Below are 14,491 nucleotides of genomic sequence, written 5' to 3' on the forward strand. Positions count from 1 at the left end.
GAAGGCTTGTAATTCTGTTGAAGGATAGATCTGCAATTCCTGTCACAGCACTACAACCAGAAAGGTTAAGAACTTCCAGCTTCTCTAAGGCACCCAATACTGGCAACTTGCGAAGATTCGTACAGTCTGATAGTAAAAGCTGACGTAGATTTCTTATTTGGCTTAATGATTCACCATCTGGTATCTCTTTCAGTAAACAACAACCGGATAGGTCAAGCTTCTCGAGTGTTCTTAGTTCTTTCATATGGGGGAGCTGTTCTAACAACTGACAGTCCCTTAGCAAGAGCTCACAAAGAGCACCATGATAGGAAAGTGATGGGAGATTTTTTACCTTGGTTCTTGACAAGTTGAGACGACGAAGGCAACGAAAAAGGTCAGACAGGTGTTTTGGATCTCGTATCTTTCTCAGTGAACAAGCACCTGAGAGATCAAGCATCTCAAGTCTATCTAGTCCTTCCTTAGCAAGAGGTTACCAAGGCTACCAAGGCCACAAAGAGATTGAAGTCTTCTTATTTTGGTATTTGACAAGTTGAGATGCCGGAGGCATTTCAAGTTTGCAAAGTCAATCTTTTCAATTTCATCAGAACAAGATATCGGAAAGATCAAGCCACTCAAGTCTAGTAAGGTTGCTAAGATTGGAAGGTAAACGACCGATTTTGGTCTTAGACATGTCAAGAATTCTAAGACCTTGCGTAGCTAAGAAATCAATGCTGGTTTCTCTTAAAGAATTATTATCAGAAAGATCAAGAATTTGGAGACCACTGCAGGTTTTCAGAGTGAACAGTTCATTTAATTGGTCACAGCCTCCTAATGAGAAATAGGTGAGTGCCTCAGGATTAATTTCCACAGGGGAGTCTACCTTTTTGTCTTCAAATTTTGCCAAAGAACAAGCACCAGAAATATCAACAAGTTGTAGACTTTTAAAAGCTTTCAAGCTTGGCACTTCTTCCAAGCAAGACCAATCCCTGAGGATGAGCCAACGCAGTTCTGTCAGTTCAGAAAAGGAAGAAGGAAGATACTTCACTGGGAGTGCTGAAAGATGAAGGCTTCGAAGTTTTGGCATTTTGCCAAAAACTTCATCTGGAATTTCCTTCAAGGATCTGGCACCAGATATCTCTAGCATCTCCAATGATTCCATTTTCTTAACATGATCAATACTCTCCAACATGTCACAACCTCGGAGAACAAGCACGCGAAGCTTCGATAATGGAGAACCTTCATGTTTAAGCACTGATTCCAGAAACTCCAGTGATTTCAATATGGGTTTCGCCCTTTCATGGGCTTAAAAAACTGCTCAGGAACTTCTCTGCAGAGACGGCTTCCGTCGATCTGCAGCGTAGAGACCTTTTCCCATTTTCTATCATCGCAGGGTGTCGTTATCATACCATCCCCTACTTCTACTCCGCCAAGACCTTGCCAATCTCCATTTTTTTCCAACAAAGTCATCAGTCCCAGACTTGCTGTCCTACTTCCTCCATTCCGCCGATGATCAGCCCATCAATTGCTAATCTTTCCATGCTAACAAACCCATCTTCTTGTAATTTTAGCGCACCGCGTTCCTCAAGTTCCATTAGAGTTTGATGTCCAACTTCCTAAGCCTCCTCAATATGGTCAACAAAGTTAAAATATCCCTCCATTATCCAGTAGGTGATCAACTCGTTGTAGTGGATGCTGCTATGTTTGGGGAATAGTTCTCTGCTAAGCAACATACAGTTGATCAGAGTCACAATATTGTCGCTCGGCAACATGTACAAATATTGCATGACCTCTGAGATAATCTTCTCTTGACCATCTGCTTCCTTATAATTGGCTGCTTCTCTCATATGATTTTCCAACATGGGGATGCGAGAATGATTTTGTTTGATGATCTTGTTGACTTCTGCTATCATCATAGCTACTGCAGCTGGCAACTGGGTGCTGAAAAATTTGTCAAATAGCATTTTGACAGAAGAAATAAGGGTTGCTTCTTTGTCCGATAGTATTTTGTCAAACTCAACTCCAGAAAAAGGTTTAATCTCGATCACTTTCTCCATTCTCTCAGGAATTAATGCATGGGACACTTCTTGCGAAGAGGTAAGGCTTCTAGTTCTGGATGATAAAACCTGCAATACATACCTTCTTGCAATGGCCTTTCCAATCATACGTGTTTATTTTTATACTGTAGGTAACATCATGCAGAATCAGTAGCATACATCTCCTCCTGTCATAATTCTTCCCATCATCACTAGTGTCAATCCTACGCATCTGACTTCCAATCTCTTCATAAAGGTAACTTTTATCGGTTATAAGTATCGGAAAAATCTCATGAAAAAAGCCCTTTCTGAGTAGGAAGTCCCTTATCATGTACGTGGTGATCGTCGCCGCTTCCTTGTCCATAACAAGATCAACTCTGCTCACTTGATCATCCCCCAAGTTATTCGCTATATATTCAGGCATACTGATTGCTTGATTTATAAAAATCTTCATGGAATTTTCTTGTCCCTGAGGCAGCATATTTTTCACTGTCGAGACGATATCTTCCTCGCATCTTTTACCAGGAACACCATCGAGGGTCAGAAAATACGTTTCTCTTTGTTCATGTCAGTGATGTTGGACAAACGACGAGCAACTTTTGTTCGTTTATTACATCGCATTTGTTTTTCAGAGATAGCCAAAGTGACACATAATTGGGGTTTCTGACGACTGGAGAATACTCACATATCTCCCTGGCCATCCATGTCTTTTCCGCTTCGTGATCCCCGACAAGAGCAAGTGTAGTTTGGTGGAATGTACTAAGTTCCTTTCCTTGTTCCTCAGGAAAAAGGTGCTCGTGTTCTGCTGGGCATGGACCATATCTAAGGTGATGTACATCTTATCTGATATATATATATATATATATATATATATATATATATTTATATTTGTAATTACGACGTATGAAAAATTTATGACGATAATATATATGATTATTTATAGATAAATTTAGAGTGATTAAATTTGTATATCAAAATTTTGATATTTATGATTTGATATTTTTTAAATAGTTTATCTTTTCTACAGATAATATTAATTTAATATTATTAAAAAATTAAAAAATTGTCACATAATTTATTACTAAAATTTTGATAAAAATTTGATGCGTATAATATTGCTCATTAGCTAATAGAAAATGCCTTTTACTTGTCATCTATTACTATAATAAATAAAACAATAAAACATCATCCATTTTGAAAATGTAAAATTATAAAAAAAAACATTAAAGACAATATCATGTAAAAAGGTATCACTTAATATATATTAAAATACGTTAGCATTGTCTAATATGGTTAGAAGATGCATTTTCTATACAAAATCGTTATCTAATATAGTTTAACACGATTTATGAGAGAAAACACGATGCTTTTCACCAAAAAACATTACTTTACATATTGTTAATGACATCAATGTGGAGTAAGGGATGATGCTTTAGTAGATTAAATGCGTCATTTATAAGACACATTGAGGACATTTACAGTGAAGCATCGTCACTTATTATTAATTTTTTAAAATATATAAATTTTTAATTTTAATACTGCCTAAATACAAATATTTTTGTAACTTCCTGCCCTCAGTTTCATATTTTTCTACAAATTAAATAAACTCTAAAAAAGTATTTATATAATATATCTATTATATTATACCATATAACTGCTAATCTAGTCATACTATTAAAAAAAAAAAAAAAGGAAAAACTAATCTAATCATATGATACTATTAAAACAAATTAATTAATAAATTAACTAAACAATTTCTATTGACTTTAACATTTTTAATAAATCATTAATAGAAATCAAATAAAAAAAAAATTATCGTTACCATAGTTCATCATTGTTGCCAAGTTGTAGTACCGATCATGTACGACATGATTATCCTTACGAATCCCCATTTTACACTTCCAGGCTGTCTAGAGTCTACATTTGTAAATATGTTTATATTAGTTTTTTTGGTAAAAAAATATATCATATTGAATTTTATTATATAATGTACCTATTTAATTTGCCTTCGAAGTTCTTCTTGTTCTGACTGTTCACGGTTCCAAGCAATGAATACACTGCACATATGTCACATTCAATATCAATAATTTAATCCAATAGTTATTATACATGTATTTGAATTCAATACTATTAAATAACTTATTGATTAAATTCCTAAAATCCCTACCACGAGAAGGTTGTAGAATTAAATAGGAGGAGAAGAAGGAGATGGTGGTGGCCATATCGATTATAGGGCAAAACCAAGCCAACGTTTATGCCGGCCTCTAATTTTTACGAATAAATTTATGCTTTTATAAACTTTAAAAAAAGTATAATTATAAATAAAAATATAATATATATATATATATATATATATACGCACAGCACGTCCACCATCACAATATCCAGATAAAATTTAGTATGGACACTAATGTAATACAACATGATGCGGAACTTCTCTCACAACATATATATATATATATATATATATATATATATATATATGGTATTTCTATGTGTTTTTATTGTACCGGCATCTTTAAAAATAATAATTTTTATTATTTTTGTATAATAAATATTGATAATAATTTTTAAAAATCATTATTTCTGTAGAAATTCATATAATAAAAATATATAAACGTTTATACCATAAAATTATTATATATATATATATATATGTGTAGAATAGGTAGGGAACGTACAGCACATTTTTTATCTTCATTGGGCAAGGTACTTGGCCTGTCCCATTTAGGGTGGCTGAGCCATTTTGCCATCGCTAAAAATGGTCAATAGACATGTGTCTTGGTTGGATAAGAGCAAATGTATATGTGCCAAGGAAAGACTAGACATACGACTTATAAGGAGGCTGGCTTATGCATGTCCGGCATGATGGTGGTTGGGTAAGATCACTGGTTGATTGAATGATGGATTGGTTAGCCTAATCACACCATTAAATATTGGGTCAAGGTATACTAGGAAAGTGTTCCCATTTGATAATGACATATTAGCTTTATGACGCCTTACATGAATCAAGGTTATATTTCGCGTAGCTTTTTAGAAAGTCGAAAATACTTTTTAAACCTCAAAATTTGCTTTTGGAAATGTATGGATAATTTTTAAAAAACACTTCTGATTTCCATAAACATTTCTAACCACAGCCAATGAAGAATAATTTATTCAGGAATTACTTCTCAAAAAACAGAAGAAAAAATAAAAGCCATACCAAACAGGATCTAAAAGCATAATGATATAACCTGGAAGAGCAAGAGAAAAAATAGTGCTACTGGGTATAGGTACAAAGCAGAGCAACTAACAATATCTCCAATCGGATGCTATTTTAGTGTTGCAACCAAATTATAGTACAAGATCACTTTTTTTCTTCTTCAATGACAAGTGGCAAGTTTTGCCAATGCCATTCTTGGTGTCAAACTTTATAATTGGTAAATTTTGAGAGTGAATCCACTTTATCTATTAATAACAATTCTAAATTTTAATTATTTTTTAATTGATATAAAATAAATGGGATTCATTACCATTTTATACTAAAATTATAATAATTTTCCTTTTTTATTGATAAAGTGGATGTCATCACCATTTAACATGCACCATTGGAAAGATAATGTCAAAATTTAGCATTGGCATTGACATTTATCATTAGAAAACTCATCCAAATGATAAATTTTAGAAATGCCAATGGTAAAATAACATTTGTTATTGGAGATGCTCTAAGGTCCTTATAAATGAGCATTTATTATTTGTTAGGGAATAATTTTAAAATGGCTAAAATTACTCTAAAAAAAAAAATACTCTTTAATGTTGGACAAAAATATAAATCAACTTCTATGATTTTATTATTGGAAAATTACCTATTAAAATAAAAATTAATTAGTTGATTCTTAAAAAATTCAAAGGAAAGTGATTTCCAAGAATCATTTCCAAACGGATTTTTATAATCTTTTGTGTCGAGTAAAATCACATTAAGGCTTACTTTGGTAAATTTAGATATCTTCAAAAAGAATCATTTGTAATTGTTATGAACTAAGAGCTTTGCCTATGCTAAAAAATAATCGGTTGAATGTCGGGGTAACTTATTTTAATAAAAATGCTGTAAGTTTTTAAAATTACAAATAAATCTTACATCACTTATTAAATTGAAGGGTGATTTTATCCACATTACAAAATTTTATAACCACGTTACATTTTTAATTATATTTTTATATTTCAAAAATATCTTTTGATAAAAGATCACAAATATTCTTAAATATATAAATAAAATAAAAATAAAATACTATGCACACCACAGTTGAGTTTTTAAAATATATATATATATATATATAATAATGGAAATAATGAAATTTAGCAATCAAGATGAAAAGATAAAAAAAAAAAAGGGGAAAATTATTTCTTTCAACCTATATATCTTTCTTTTATGATTTATTTGATTTTTCTGTGTGTTTTCTTTATCTTCACACCCCACCCCCCCAAAAAAATTTTGTCCTATTCGTTCTTCCCACTAATTGCTTTAAAAATTGGAAAAAAATGAAATTAAAATTTTAAAGTCGTTGGATAAACATAGCCTGGATAATTTTAACTCACTTGGATTATGTGCATCTAAGAAGACTATTGTATCCACATTATATAATCTGTACAATTTAAATCTATCTAGTTTACATATACTGAAAAAAACAATTGGATATGGATTATATAAATTGTAATAAAAATTCAATGATAAGTGAACTCATTTAACATGTATAGCTTGGATGATTTAAACCCATTTGGATTTTGCATATCAGATTAGACAATTAGATCCGAATTATATAAACCGAATGGAAATTTAATAAGATGTGAAGTTATTCATTTATGTATATTCAAAGAAATAATTGTTTTTCTATTGAAATTCAAACTCGTATAAGAAAAATTTGAGTTGATCGTAACATAGTATGTAAAACCCATGATTCAAGCAATCAAATCAATTGAATCAAATTTGTCATTTACAAGATTGAAGATGCATAATGAAAAATCGATTTGGAAATTAAGGCAGTTAAAGGGAATTAAGGGTAAAATTGATGTATTATATATTAATTATATTTAAGTGTAAATAAGGTATAATTTATTAGTGTAGAAAATAACAATTGAATTAAAAGTAAATATATATAGAATGTAATATGGTTATTAAATTTCATATTGTGGATGAATTATCCTAAATTGAAATGCTTTAAATTTTACAATCACTAAAATAGGCATGTTGTATATAAATTATGATTTTTTATTTTTATTGATTTTTAAAGTGTTACGTTAAAAATTTGATTTTTTATATTTTTATTCAAATCTCAATTTTAAAATAAATACTTAACTTAGAAAAGAGTATTTGTTTATTTTTATATTACATTTATTTGGATATGGTGTTGGTTGATTTATATTAAAACTTTTGTTGTTTTGTTTTTTTTTTAATTATTTATTATTAATTTTTTGTTTTTGGCAAATATATTAGAGTTTTTTCTTGAATTTATATTTATAAGAGAGTATTAATTTGAGTATATTGTTTGATAGCAAGATATATAAATATAATGTGTCATTATTTTGATTAACTAAAGGATATTGTAGGGATTTAATTAAATAATATTTTAGAAATCCACTAATGCATCATTGTTTAATTACAATACAAATAATTTTACTAAATTAAATAATAATTATATATATTTTTGTGTATGAGTTTCATAATTTTGAACTGAAGTATACTTTTTAATTTAAAATTTGATACATTATTATCAATCATGTACGTGAAATAATCATTAATAGCCTTTTAGTAAAAATGGCAAATTAAATCAATTTACAATAGATTAAAAATTAAAATCTCAGTATGGTAAATTTTAAAATTGAAGACTAATCTCCTAATGAAAAACTAATCAAAAGTAATAAACCCACAAAAAAAAAATTACTATTGGCCTTTATAAATGAGTCGGAAAAATTTTTAAATTGTTATTTTAGATACAGTAAAAGTTTGACTAACAAAGGGCTAAATTATTGAATTAAAAATAAAGCATGAGAGGACCTCGGAGCCCAAAGTGAAATTTTCCCCAGGTTTGGTGGATAAGGTTGGATTGTATAAAAATTAACCTGACGTGTGTTCGGCAAGAAATCTTGTGAATTTCGAGGTGTACTATGCTATCCTGGACCCACCTGTTATACACCCACGGAGTATTAAATTAACCCAAGGGGGTGTGGGTTGTGGGCCTTGTGGCTATATTAGCTTACACAAAGACTTTTTCCTTTTAATTTTTTATTTTTTATTTCTTATTTCTTTCAAACATCACTGTTTTTTCAAAATTTTCAAAAATCAAGTTCATTCGTCAATTTTTCTTTTCTTTTAATACCACAGAAATTTAGATAATGTAATTATTATTATAAATAATAATCAAAATTGAATCTAATATATTAAAAATAATGTAATTATTTAGAAATTCCAATTATAATAATAAAAAATAAGGATAATTTGGAAAATGGTATATTTTTTAATGGGTTATTATATTAAGATTCTTTCAATGAAAATAAAAAAAAATCAAATATTATCATTTTTTTTATTTGTTCTATAATAATTATATTATGAATAATGTAATGAAAAAAAATCAGTTTATTTATTTTGAATTGTGTAATTATTTATTAACGTTTTTTTGAATAAAAATAATCAATCTTCTTTCAATAAAAATAATGTTTTATAACAAACTTGTAATATAGTGCGACCATGCACAAATATTGTATAATATGTATACATCTATACAATGCAGACACATACAATATACATTAATACAATACAAGTTAATATAGTATTCTATACCAAATGAACCTTTAGGGCGTGTTTGTTTTACCGGATTGGACAGGATTGTGTCCCAATCCGGTGTTTGGAATGAACAAATGAAGAAACGGATAAGTTAACCGCTATAATAAAATAATCCCCCGAGAGGAGGATTAAGCTGATCCGTCCTTCCCCCTGGGTCAGGTTTCTGTCCGGAGCTCATCGAAGGCGTTGCTGGTGTCTCTCGCGTGCCTCTGCCCAGATCAAGCTCTAGTGTTCTTCTTCTTGAATCTGTGAGTTTGCCTTCTTCTTTCTCTTCTCATTGTTTGTCTGCTTCTTCTTCTTCATGTTTCAGTTTATTTCTTTTTTATTAGATCTGCCCATATTCCTCTTTTTTGATCTGCCAGAAAAGACTTTTTCTTTTTCTTCTTCTCTGTTCTCGTTCTTCTTCTTCTTCATCTACATTGTTCTTCTTCTTCTTCGTTTTTCATTTATTTCCTTCGGGCCATATTTTTCTTCTTTGTTTGTCTTGTTCTTCGATCTGGCAATTTGTTTTTTTCTGCAATTTTATTTTCGATCTGGTAGTACAAATCTGGAGGAAAAAATGTCTTCTTCTTCGTTCTTCTCTTCGATCTGGCATTGTTTTGTTTTTTTTTTTTTTTGGCCATTTTATTTCTTCTTCTTCTTCAATCTGGTAGGGCAAATCTGTAGACAAAATTTCTTCTTCTTCGTTCTTCTTCTCCTTCAATCTAGCATTGTTTTTATTTATTTTTTTTTGCCATTTTATTTCTTCTTCTTCTTCAACCTGAGAGTACAAATGTGTAGAAAAAATTTCTTATTCTTCTTCTTCTTCTTGTTCGTTCTCTGTTCTCCTTCGATCTGGCATTGTTTTTTTTTTTTTTTTGCCATTTTATTTCTTCTTCTTCTTCAATCTAGGAGTACAAATGTGTAGAAAAAATTTCTTATTCTTCTTCTTCTTCTTCTTCGTTCTCTGTTCTCCTTCGATCTGGCATTGTTTTTTTTTTTTTTTTGCCATTTTATTTCTTCTTCTTCTTCAATCTAGTAGGACAAATCTGTAAACAAAAATTCTTCTTCTTCTTCTTCTTCGTTCTTCTTCTCCTTCAATCTGGCATTGTTTGTTTTTTTTTTTTTTTTTGCCATTTGATTTCTTCTTTTTTTCAAAGAAAAATGGAAAATCAATCACAAAAATGCACAAATAATATTGATTTCGCTATTCATGCAGCTTAGCCTATGATTAACTGAATAAATTATTGGAGTAGTACCCAGTCCGATTAAATTGGCATTGATTAGCTATATAATTTTCCAATCAGCAATTGCTTATAACTTTTTCCTTCTTTATTTTGTTGAGTATTTAGCTTATACTTTTACAGATTTAATTAATTTGATAAGCCAAAGTTGTCAATTTTTGTCTTATGGCTGCGAGGTGTGAGAGGAGAGAACGGTTGCCAAAGACCATATTTGATTAGCTATATAGTTTTATATGCATTTTTACAACTCCCTGAAAACATTCAAGAGAGCTCAGCAACCCTCTGCTGTTATGGGCTGCTTGCTCTCTTACACCAGAAACAAACATCCAAATAGAATTGGGGCATAAAGCGAAAGTAGATCCCTTTGACCACACTTTTCAAACACTCGTGCCCTTCCTCTTCCTGTTTCCCCTTTGTATGCTTTTGCCCCCCTCTCTCTCTCTCTCTCTCTCTCTCTCTCTCTCTCTCTAGAGCATTTAATGATTGGTAAGTGGGATTGGTGCATAAAGAGAAAGTAGCTCCCTTTGACCACTATTTCAAACCCTCATGCCCTCAGTAAAAGGGGACTGCACTGAACGAGTATGAGAAATTGGTCCAGCTCTTTTGTTGTGTCTCTTTGCATCTTTTGCGTATGTATGATATGACAAAACAGAATATTTTGAGTAAAGCATGCTTGTTGCTTGTATAATGTTTATACCTACTCTTTGGGAACCTAAGGTAAAAAGGAAGTTCATTATAGTTTCTGTAAATTGGTCAGCTTCCAAATTTCAGGTGGAATTGGTCCAGAAAATAAGTTTCCTTTTCCTTTGATGCTCAAATGTATTAAGTATGTTAATTTTACTTAACGCAAGGTATCTAAAGTATTCTGAAACAGTATAGCTGACAAAGTCAAACCATGATGTGTCAAGCTGCCAACCTGCTTAAAAATAGACAGTGAGTTGACCAACTACATATCTCAACTATATCAAACTATAAGTGGAGCAGGCTTGTTTCTAGTATCATAACATAAGCACACATATTTTCAGGATTTTTTTTTTCCTTTTTAAACTTTCTTTTAAACTACGGAGATTGTAATACAAGTCTCATTAAGTTTCAAATTTGTAATAAACAAGTCAAAAGAGATTGATCAACGATTAGTGATCGGAAAAGGAAAAGATGCTTTGAAGCTTTTCGATGAAATGGATGCTTATGAAGTAAAACCCAATTCAGTGACTTTCACCAGTTTGCTTTCGGCTTGTTGCCATGGTGGACTTGTTGAAGAAGGCCTCCATTTTTTTTTTTTTGCCATTTTATTTCTTCTTCTTCTTCAATCTGCTAATACATATTTGTAGAAAAAATTTCTCCTTCTTCATTCTTCATCTTCGTCCTTCTTCTTCTCCTTCCATCTGCCATTGTTTTTTTTTCTGCAATTTTATTTCTTCTTCCATATGTACAATGCTTAGTGTACAGTCATGTCAAGTTTATACATTTGTTAATGTTGGACTTGTCCTTCTATGCGTAGGCTGTGAATGCTGATTCTGTATCGGAGTTGAGTGAACTTGGAAATCAATTAGCCAACAAAAGCCGTTATCTAAAGTTGAGGTATGCAGCTATCTACCTATAGATATGATTGTCAATGTATTTCTAACATATTTTTCTTTCTCTTTTTAACATTCATTGATTAGACTGTTCTGTTTTTTTTTTATGTTATTAGTTGATTGCAATTTATCCTTTGAATGCATTGCTTTTAAATTTAATATGGAAAATAAAAATAAGTGTAGCCACATCATGCTAGAGAAACAGAGAAAGATAAAATTAGATCTAGAAATCTTTCGTTTATCTAAGATAAATACATCCTGTAACATTATTATTTATATCTTAATAATCCATCCAAATAATGAAAAATTTGTATGATGTTCTAAAAAACGTATCATCCAAATGTTCTTTCATATAAAATTATTGTAAAAATTCAATTAACGTTTCTTTTATTTATAATGTTCATTAATTTTTTGTTTTTTTAAAAGCATAAATATATATTTATCCCACAATTTCTAAGTATTTATATTTATAACATATGACCCCCTCCTGGGGACATTCCTAGCTCTGCTTTGCACTGGCTTCAAAGACATGGGTACCATATTTTTATATTTTTGATTCCGAAAGCAAGGTGTATGAATTATCCCTAGTGAATAATAGCAGCTGGAAAATCCGTTTTGTATTTTAAAATCTCTAGATAACATTAATGATCAAAAAACAAAGGCAGATAATATAATTATAAAGTGAGGTCTGTGAGTGAATATAGTTTTCTAGCTGCATAATATACATTCTTGCACCAATGTTTTCAAACAAATCATATGGGATATGATAACCTTATATGTGAAGAATAAACTGTAGTTTCTTCTGTGGATTATGCATATATATGTTCCTTGTTTAATATGTTAGTTCTGGATCGATGCTATTTGGCCAGACAAATATTTTCATTTTTTTTTTAGCTTGGTGACTATTAATTCTTCCACATTCGATCTAATAGCATCAATGTTAATTTTATACTAGCCATATATATTATACAACATACTGCTCCTACGATCACTTCTTTCCTTATCTCTTTCTCCCCAATCTCGGTGCTTCACATCTTTCCTCTTTCTATCCTTCTCTTTTAATTTGTCCTCCCCTTTTGAATTGAATTTGTTTTCTCCAACAGCCTCATGTGCTTCCACATGATCCCTTTCCTCAGTGGTTAAGCATTCCTTGGCATTGAAATGGGGATTATTTTTTTTAGCCAAAAATTAAAAAAATTTTATTAGTTCTTTGATTAATGTTCATCTGTCATTTTGATTAATGTAATATATTTATTTGAATATTTAGTTGTACTCGGGATTATTACTTTTACTATAATTATTAGAAGTCTTACTAATTTTGATCCAAGATATATTTTTGTAAATTATAATTTTTTTGTACATTAAAATGCTATGTTTGTTTTGTTTTTATTTTTATTTTTTTTTCTTTTTTGTAGTGAATATGGATCGAAGAAAATTAGCTGCATTATTGATGCTTCCAAATGATAAGGCATTAGAATATTTTTGTACATGCTTTATAGTTGTCGGGTTTATGTACATGTATGTAGCAATGCGATTGAGAAATGATAGAGGTGTTAGGAATCGAATAAATAGGACTGCAGAGTTGCGTTCGTCTTTTGTAACTAGTTTGTTGGACAATGATGTTAACTGTATTAGTCAACTTAGGATGGATAGGAGAACATTTGGTATTTTATGTCAGTTATACGCCATGATGGATATGTTAAAAGAGATGGTACTGTTACATTGGAAGAGCAAGTGTGCATATTTTTGCATATAATTGCTCATCATACAAAGAACCGTACAATTATCACTAGATTCAATAGATCGGGGGAAACAGTTAGTAGATATTTCAATTCAATGTTGAATGGAGTGTTACGTTTACATGGGACATTGTTGAGGCATCCTGAACCTGTGTCAGATAATTGTTCGGATGATAGATGGAAAATATTTAAGGTATGTTAATCAATTAGTTTGGTTACTTTATTTAATTCGTAGATATATGTGGCAATATCTTATGCAACTAATTTTGTTTGTGACATAGAATTGTTTGGGAGCATTAGATGGAACTTATATTAAGGTTAATGTGCCCGAAATCGATAAGCCGAGATATCGAACCAGGAATGGTGAGATAGCCACAAATGACTTAGGTGTATGTAATCCAAATATGGAATTTATATTTGTATTACCTAGTTGGGAAGGTTTCGCTTCAGACTCAAGAGTACTTCGAGATGCATTAAGTAGGCCAAATGGATTAAAAGTACCCACCAGTAAGAGCAATCCTTAAAGTTTATATTGTAGTGGACTAACATTACGTTATCTAATAGGAGCCATTTTTCTGTGTTAGGTTATTATTATTTAGTGGATGCTGGTTACACTAATGGTGAAGGATTTCTTGCACCATATAAGGGAACAAGATATCACCTTTCCGAATGGAGAGATGGTTGTACACCTGCAAATCATGAAGAGTATTTCAATATGAAGCATGCATCTGCTAGAAATATAATAGAAAGATGTTTGGGGTTCTAAAAAAGCGATGGACAATTTTAAGAAGTCCATCGTTCTATCCAATTTCAATCCAAATTAAGATAATTACTGCATATTGTTTGATACATAATCTTATTAGGAGAGAAATGACACTTGATCCTGGAGAAGCTGAGTTTGATATGAGTAACGATGCTGACATAAGTGGGGATGAAGATATTATAGGATCAATTGGTTCTTCGGATCAATGGACTAATTGGAGAAATGAGTTAGCTAGGCATATGTTTGATGAGTGGAGAAGTCGTCGTGGTTAATAGTTGATTGTTATGATTTATATAATTTTGTAACTGTTTAATTTTATGGTGTTTGTTACATCTTTTGTATGAAGACTAAATTCTATTA

At 30.8% G+C, this 14,491-nt stretch overlaps 1 protein-coding gene across 1 annotated transcript; it reads right to left on the reverse strand.

Annotated features, from left to right (window-relative positions):
* Positions 1-580: 580 nt before the first annotated feature.
* On the reverse strand, positions 581-2,033 carry LOC107421585 (probable disease resistance protein At5g45510). Its single transcript, XM_048475677.2, has 2 exons — positions 1,712-2,033; positions 581-1,230 (listed from the first exon to the last, which is right to left on the reverse strand). Exons 1-2 carry the CDS (start codon positions 2,031-2,033, stop codon positions 581-583), a joined length of 972 nt encoding a protein of 323 aa, XP_048331634.2.
* Positions 2,034-14,491: the final 12,458 nt, after the last annotated feature.

This window comes from Ziziphus jujuba, chromosome 5, assembly GCF_031755915.1.
Source record: "Ziziphus jujuba cultivar Dongzao chromosome 5, ASM3175591v1".
In the NCBI taxonomy this organism is placed as follows: domain Eukaryota; kingdom Viridiplantae; phylum Streptophyta; class Magnoliopsida; order Rosales; family Rhamnaceae; genus Ziziphus; species Ziziphus jujuba.

Bases quoted from the DNA above. Each gene is read 5' to 3' on its own strand.
- LOC107421585 (XM_048475677.2), bottom strand. From the start codon at position 2,033: ATGGAGAAAGTGATCGAGATTAAACCTTTTTCTGGAGTTGAGTTTGAC. The intron at 1,231-1,711 runs GTATGTTGCTTA...TTCTGGAATCAG, and splicing joins TATTGTGACTCTGATCAACT to TGCTTAAACATGAAGGTTCT.